Genomic DNA, 8,403 nt, shown 5'->3' with positions numbered 1-8,403 from the left:
TGTGAAGCTTCCCCATCTCGCTGGTCAGATGCTCTTGTCTGCTCTCTTGGTGCTGATTTTGCGGTCAAAGATCTTGGGAAGCTTCACTACTTTCTTGGAGCTGAGGTCACTTCTCGTGCTACTGGTCTTGTCCTTACGCAGAAGAAGTACTCCTTGGAGTTGTTACAAAAAGCCGGCATGCTGAAGTGCAAACCGACCACCACACCCATGTCGTCTACCGACAAGATAACAGCTGTTGATGGTGAGCTTTTGTCTCCTGCGGATGCCACAGAGTACAGAAGCATTGTTGGTGGACTTCAGTACTTGACGATCACGAGACCAGATATCTCTTATGCTGTTAACAGGGTTTGTCAGTATCTTCAGGCTCCCAGAGATACTCATTGGGCTGCTGTTAAACGCATTCTACCAGTTCCACTCAGTCTCTCTCCTTCAGTTGCGTGACACAATTTGCAAAGTAGGCAAGGAACACAACCACCTATGGGAAGCACCGTCGTGCTCTACACATGGATGGTCAGGGGTCACCTCCACCCCATGACGCAGCTCGCGAATCACCTCGCCGGACATGGCGCTCCCGTCACCGTCGCCGTCGCCGATGTTCCGTCCACAGGTGACTGCTCACAAACTATTGCCCGCCTCTCTGCCTCCTACCCTGCTGTATGCTTCCACCTGCTCCCGCCGGCAACAACCCGCTCCGAGGACGCGGCCGATCCCAACGCCGACCCTTTCATCACCCTCATCGCCGACATCCGCGCCACCAACGCCGCCCTCCTCGCCTTTCTGAGGTCTCTCCCGTCTGTGAAGGCTCTCATCACCGACTTTTTCTGCGCGTACGGGCTTGACGCAGCCGCAGAGCTCGGTGTCCCAGCCTACGTGTTCTTCACCCTTTGCGTGTCGGCTCTTGCCACCTTCCTGCATATCCCCGTCATGCGCTCCGCCGTCTCCTTCGGGGAGATGGGGCGCTCCTTGCTGCACTTCCCTGGAGTTCACCCAATTCCGGCGTCCGACTTGCCGGAGGTCCTGCTCGATCGTGACAACAGGCAGTACAGTACCACTCTTGGTCTCTTCAAGCAGCTTCCCAGAGCGAAGGGCATTCTGTCGAACACGTTCGAGTGGCTGGAGCCCCGCGCCGTGAAGGCGATAAAGGAGGGAATTCCCCGCCCCGGCGAGTCACTGCCGAAACTGTTCTGCGTCGGCCCATTGGTCGGCGAGGAGAGAGGGAGCAACGCGAATCACGAATGCCTTGTGTGGCTGGACAAGCAGCCGGCGGGGAGCGTGGTGTTCGTCTGCTTCGGGAGCGCGAGCTCGGTGCCGGCGGAGCAGCTAAATGAGATAGCCGTGGGGCTGGAGAAGAGCGGTCACGCGTTCCTCTGGGCCGTGCGCGCGCCTGTCGCGCCGGAAGCCGACTCGACGAAGCGGTTCGAGGGGCGGGGTGACGCGGCGGTGGATGCGCTGCTGCCGGATGGATTCTTGGACAGAACACGGGGACGCGGAATGGTGCTGTCGTCCTGGGCGCCGCAGGTGGAGGTGCTCCGGCACCCGGCGACTGGAGCGTTTGTGACGCACTGCGGGTGGAACTCCACGCTGGAGGCGGTCATGGCGGGGGTGCCGATGCTGTGCTGGCCGATGTACGCGGAGCAGAGGATGAACAAGGTGTTCGTCGTGGAGGAGATGAAACTTGGGGTGGCCTTGAACGGCTACGACGAGGCGATGGTGAAAGCGGAGGAGGTAGAGGCGAAGGTGAGACTGGTCATGGAGTCCGAGCAAGGGAACGAGATCAGGCAGAGGATGACGAAGGCGCAAGAGATTGCTGCCAATGCACTGGAGATCGGTGGATCCTCGGCGGCAGCAATCATTGACTTGCTGGATAGTCTGAAGATTTCGACAAACGACTGAATCGTTCAAGGCATCAAGGATTGCAAAGAGCCTTTTTAACAACTTTATTATTATTATTGAAAAACAAATACGACTCTCTCCGTCCTAAATTATTTGTTCTAGATTTGTCTAGAGACACGAAAATATGTAGACATGTTAATTTGGGACGGAGGTAACACTGGTAATTTGCTTTTCTTTCGTGTAGTGGAAATGTGAAATGGAGGTGTTATGTGACTGTTGAGTGAAAACTGTGAAACATATGTTTCTTTTGCGGGGCAATGAAACATATGTCATGGAATAATTACCAAATAAGTGCTCTTATACGATGTTTTGTAACATCCTTTTCATCAAAGTAGTGACTCTATTGTATATTGGCGTCAATACTAGTATAACTCTTCAATCATAAATTATTGCAACCTTTCGTTTAATCAGTCCTCTCATCTATGACTATATGCCTAGATGTTGAAATTCACTTGGATGCCAATATGCTTGGTGAACTGTAATAGAAAAAAAATAAAGCATCAAGCCATGATTTTTATTTTACACCATCTCCAAGAAGGTTTAATAGGTGAATATCATGCAAAAAAAATACCCATTATTCTTTGGGCAAATTGAAAGAAGAGACAAATACACCCGTGGTGCATGAAGTTGCACAGGATGACCACTTTGATGCCTAAAGTTGAAAAATACATAAAACAAGTGCATAAACATGTGTCATGATACAAATACGGTGCAACTTCTGTCCGTAGACATCAACGGTGCCTACATGGCATGCCAGCGTGGCCCCTGAGCCACTGCCAGTAACTAGAATATGGCATTTTACAGAAAACCCATCGAATTGGCATTGAATCTCGCCGTAGGGTAGTGCTTTTTTTGGAAAACACCATGAATTAGTGTCAAATCGTGGAAAAAGGAACCCAAAACGATTTGGAAAATAGCAGCAGCTGGGGATCAAACCCACGCAATGGTTCAAAAATAAAGTAACCTAGGCACTGCACTAACCCATATTTGACGAGTAAATTGGACAACCCACCTCTTCGTTTATTCGAGGGAAGTTTTTATATGGAAGATGACACACTCGTCAGCTTAGAATGGTCTGCCGTCGTAGCGGCCCATTTTACATGCTAGTTTTTTTTTGTTGAGTTAAAAATTGACATATTATTTTCTTTGAGTTAAAAATTGTCACATTATCTTACCAAACTTCACATATGTATGTCATATGTGACCTTTACATGTGTGGAACTTTGACCATTTTTTATAACATAAAACTATCATATGTCTTACTAAGTTGAATATAGTGATCGAGGTTAAATGATTAGTTTTAATGTTGAAGAAGAAGTAAGTTGATCCCCGCAAAAAAAAAAAGAAGAAGAAGTAAGTTGATGTGTCATGGGAAGTTATTATACATTACTAACTGAGTGACATATATTTTTAAGAGCAAACAATAAATTGTGTGTCACTTGGAGTTTTTTTTTGTTTGAGCATGTAACTTGGAATTTTGATCTAGGAATCCGATAAAACTATTACAAAAATATGGTACCGGATCTACAAAAACTATTTTTAAATTATCATTTCCAAAGATAGAGTTCAAAAATGTATGTTTTCATAATAATTAAAATGGGTGATTTAAAAATAATAACTTAGTAATATACGCTTCAAAATGTTACATGATAAAACTCGCATTAAAAATGATATTTCAGTTATCAAAATCTTTTACAATTTTAATACATGTTTACATATTTAATTAAAGTATTAACGTAATTTGTTAAATTATAAAAATATATGTGCAGGTAATTTCTAAAATGTTAAAGAAAATGTGCATTCCTTCTTGAAAAGTGTTCACATGTTTTTAATAAAGTTTGTCTGTTCGCCAATTCTTTTTTTTACCTCTCAAACAAACGGCAATTCTTTTCAGATTTATGCTTAAACAAAACTAAATAGGAAAAGATGTATGGAAAACTAAATACTCTAGTGTGGCTCAGACTGCAGATATGTTATTTTTCTGTATGAATAATTTTTAAAATAATATTTTATTTTCATTTGGAATATATTCAAGTATTATTTTAATATATGAAAACGTCAACACCATGTATGTAAATATATAAACATTTTTAAAATTAGGTTGGCATGTTTATTAGCTATGTGGTTTTTTAAAAATTATACCAAAAAATTATAAATCATAAATATATATTTTATCATATGAGTATTTCTTTAAAGTAATACGTGAATATATTTTAAATTACTTGAAGATTTTTTAAAGTAAGTCATGTTATTTGTATCTATATTATTCATAACACATGAATATTCTAGTTTTATCTTTTTACTGTGGTTTCTAATTCGTATTATTATTTTCACATATTTCTGAAAAAGTAATAAAAAAGCTAGCATGCGAAAAGTGGCCGCTCTGAGCACAGGCTATTTTAGATTCACGAGCATGTCCATCTTAAAAAGTTATGCACATGGTTGTCTTATGTTTCCGTCATACATCAAGCGGTGGAGTTTCTTAGCACGATGGATTTATGCCGCGTGTGAAAACACGATCCTCCGGCCAGATTTGATACCAATTCAGGGTGTATTCGCAAAATTTGATATTTCAATTACTGCCAGTGGCCCAGGGGACATGTTGGCAGGCCCCGTTGGCTCATTGATGTCTACGAATAGAAAAATTGCACCGTATTTACACCATGACATAAGTTTATTGATCAAGTTTATGTATTTTTGAACTTTAGACACCAAAGTGATAATCCTGTGCAACTTCATGCACCACGGGTGTATTTGCCTCTTGAAAGAAAGGTATGTGTTGTGGGAATGGCTAGCCCACCTGGGTCCATGGTCTTAGGCCAACTCCAACGCGGCGACTCAAACACAGATTTTGTCCGCTTGGTCTGGCTAGACGGACGTCAATATCTATTTTTGTCTGTCGAACCTTAGGTGCGCAAACGTGGACGGACGCATTTCACATTTGCGCCAAACTTCGGTATTATAAAGAAATAAACCAGCCACCAGAAGTCTAGTTTATATTAATTAAGACAAAAACATTAAAATAAAAAGCATCCAACGGTAGGGCGTAAACCTTGGCGGTGGCGGCGTCCTCTTGGTCAGGTCGACGTAGGCCGACGCCTCCATCCAAGGGAATGCCTATTGGAAGGCCGCCAACGCCGTCTGCTACTGCTTCACCTACCGCCTGGCCTCTGGCCTCTATCTCATGTTTCGCCGCTTGGTGCTCGGCCTTCTTGTCGGTCATGCCCACCTACACAAGTATGCGCGACACGTACATAGGCACTCTGCTCATCCGCGGCCAATGTCTGTGCATGCTCAGGCGCGGACGGTGCTGGTGGCAGTGGGGGCACATTGGCCGACACACCAGCCGCCGATTTAGCCAGCGCCTGCGCAAGGCCAGGCCACCTAGGGAGCTCGTCGAGCTCGGACTCCTTGATGGCCCTTCTTGTGGCCTCCTCGACGTCCGCAATGTAGGCCCCGTCGGCCTCCTCATCCCCCTCCTTCACCACGACTGGTGGTGGTGGTGGAGTGGCGAGGGCGTGATGCACGGGGCGCTCCCTTGAAGCTCAACCGGTATCACTGTTCGTGCACGGTGGCGAACCATGTGTCCCAGTTCGGCGAATCCACTGCATACACTGGAATAATGAAGTTTGCTACGAAAGAATGAATTAGTAGCATTGATTTTACCTTTTAAAAAGAAACAAAATAATGAAGTTTTCTATGGAAGAATGAATTAGTAGCATTGATTTTACCCTTTAAGAAGAAAGAAAATAACAAAAAGAAGGAATGGCAAAATTTGTGCATGACTTACATAGAAATTGTGCTTTTTTATATAATATGCAAGAATAAGCATATAATGGTGGATTTTTCGCAAAAAGAAATGTCCTTAGAAGGAAAGAATTAATCGTATGCTTAAAGAAGAAAGAAAATGATATAAAAGCAAAATAATGAGGTTTTCTAAGGAATAATGAATTAGTGGCATTATTATTACCCTTTAAGAACAAGGCAAATGAAATTAAAAAAATCAAAACAATGAAGTTTTCTAAGGAAGAATGAATTAATGACATTGTATTGCCCTTTAGAGGAGAGAAATTAAAAAAGAAAACAAATGAAACAATTGCACATGATATACACAAAAATTGCACTTTTCTATAATGTGCAAGAATAAGCATATGAAAGTGGAATTTTCACACAAAAAATCACTAGAAGGAATGAATTAGTGGCATTGATTTTAGTCTGAAAGAAGAAATAAATAAAACAATAACAAAAAACAAAATAATGAAGTATTATAAGAAAAAATAAATTAGTGGTATTGGTATTGCCCTTTAATAAGAAATACAACAAAATAACAACTAAAGCAAAATTAAAATAATGAGATTTCAAATGAAGAATGAATTGGTGACATTGGTATGACCCGAAAGAAAATGAAAACAAATCTAAAACAAAGAATAACAAAATTTACACACAATATACACAAAACTTGCGTTTTTGAAAAAATAAGCAAGAATAAGCATATAATAGTTGAAATTTGGCCAAAAAAAATCCTAAGAAAAGGAATGAAGTAGTGGCATTGGTATTACCTTAAAAAGAAAAAAAATATGAAATAAGAAAAAATCAAAATAATAAAATTGTATACGGAACAATGACTAGTGCCATTGGTATTACTCTTTAAGAATAAAGATACTAAGAAAAGGGAAAAAAACTTACACACAACTTTGCACCAAAATTGTACTTTTGTAGAATGCAAACAACAATCATATAATAGTGTGATTTTGCACATACATAGATTGTGTATATATTTACACACACCCAAGATTCCATAAATACCTACAAAGGAAAAAAGAAATAAAACCAACTAATAAAGCAAAAAAAGGACAAACACATAAAAACTGAAAAACAGAGAAAAAAACAAAGGGAAAGAGGGATGTGCTGGAAGGTACAGGTAATGGGCTTCAGCCCAATAGCAACTTGACTGACCAAATATATGTTGCCAGTCAAAAATATAGCAAAACCCAACTCAAAGTTGTCTAAAAGAAACCCAACTCAAAGAACAGCCAAGAAAAAAAATCACAAATCTTAGAGTAAGAATCATCGGCCAAAAAATTGACTGGCCCAAATTTAAATTTAGGGTACTTATATATAGCTCAAGTGAATTACTACGCGTATATCTAGGTTGTCAATTTTATCACCTTAATATAAACTATATAATATAAAAATTATACGGTTTGAAAAAAGAACATCTGAAATTTATATTGATATATTTTTTGTAATGTATGACTTGTATTAGGTTGGTCAAATTAATGACTTAGGGGCACGTACACACCCTGTAACCTAAGAGAGAGGTAGTAGTAGAGACAATCATGCATGAATGACAATGGTGCTCTTTAATGACCATCGTCATGGCCAGCCCGTATAGGCAAGCAGAAGCAGCTGACGATGTAATGTAAATCCTGAAATCACAAGTCACTCGGAGAAAAGCGGACCTGTGTGACGGCAGGCCGGTTCTTTTCTTATGTGTGTTGGGCAACACATTTAAACTATTCGCTGGCATGGTTGCCGGTTGCGGCTGCTGCTCCGGCCCCATATTAGTAGAACACTCTCTTTTTTTTAACATCAGTACAAACACAAACACTTGTATACATAAGCGTACACTTATCCTTATAAACAGACATGCACATCCGGCAATACTATATCAACAGATAATTACGGGCATTTTACAGGGTGAGGATTAGTTGGCAATCTGTAATTGGATCAAGGGGGAGGGAGAGGCCCCACCCCACCCTGAAAATCAGGGGGAAGAGGGTGGGGGGGGGGGGCAAGTTTAGTTGGTTAGGAGGGTCTGTTGATTCCCCTAATTGTCCGTTGATCTAGCATTTTTGCATGCACATCCTATTTCTATAAGTATCTTTGAAAGATTGAGGCCCTGTTTGGTTCATAAATCCTAGGACTTTTTCTAGTCCCAACTAAAAAGTCTCTAGTCCTTAAAAAGTCCCTTCCTGTTTGTTTGCAGAGACTACAAAGTTCCTAGTCCCTTCTTAGAAATTATTAAATGACCATATTGCCCCTAGTATATAGAAAAATAACAATCAAACAACACCATGGGGTGGCGGGCCATTAAATGCATGGAGGGGCATTGTTGGAAAAGTTCTAAAAAGTCCCAAAAAAGACTCTCCTTGAGAGTCTTCTTCATTTAGTCCCAAATGCCTAGTTTAGTCCCTAAAAGTCCCTCCCGTTTGGTGAAAAAGTCTCTAAGAGGGACTTTTTCTAGTCCCTACACAAAAAAGTCTCTCGAAACAAACACCCCCTGAACCGACATATCATTTTGAAATTTACGAAGTCACCTTAGACACCTCATCGTCGACGGAAACGTCTCCTCCCACTGAATGTGCATCGTCGAAAATCTTGAAATAAATCCAGAATAAATACAAGCACCGGGATTTTAGTAGTACACTCTTCTACCATAGAACTTGTCCTCACTTCCTGAAATGCCCACGTCTCGCGCGCCTTTTAAACCACACCATGGCCTCTCCC

The 8,403-nt window shown here is 41.5% G+C and overlaps 1 protein-coding gene across 1 annotated transcript; it reads left to right on the top strand.

Moving 5' to 3' along the window:
* Positions 1-428: 428 nt before the first annotated feature.
* LOC119268919 (anthocyanidin 5,3-O-glucosyltransferase-like) lies at positions 429-2,193 on the top strand. The gene has a single exon (XM_037550638.1). The coding sequence runs from the start codon at positions 478-480 to the stop codon at positions 1,891-1,893; it is 1,416 nt and encodes a 471-aa protein (XP_037406535.1). The 5' UTR covers positions 429-477; the 3' UTR covers positions 1,894-2,193.
* Positions 2,194-8,403: the final 6,210 nt, after the last annotated feature.

This window comes from Triticum dicoccoides, chromosome 3A, assembly GCF_002162155.2.
Source record: "Triticum dicoccoides isolate Atlit2015 ecotype Zavitan chromosome 3A, WEW_v2.0, whole genome shotgun sequence".
Taxonomy (NCBI): Eukaryota; Viridiplantae; Streptophyta; class Magnoliopsida; order Poales; family Poaceae; genus Triticum; species Triticum dicoccoides.
This window is presented reverse-complemented; position numbering and strand designations above follow the sequence as displayed.

What these genes read in the sequence shown, in the direction of transcription:
- LOC119268919 (XM_037550638.1), top strand. Translation starts at nt 478, where the DNA reads ATGGGAAGCACCGTCGTGCTCTACACATGGATGGTCAGGGGTCACCTC.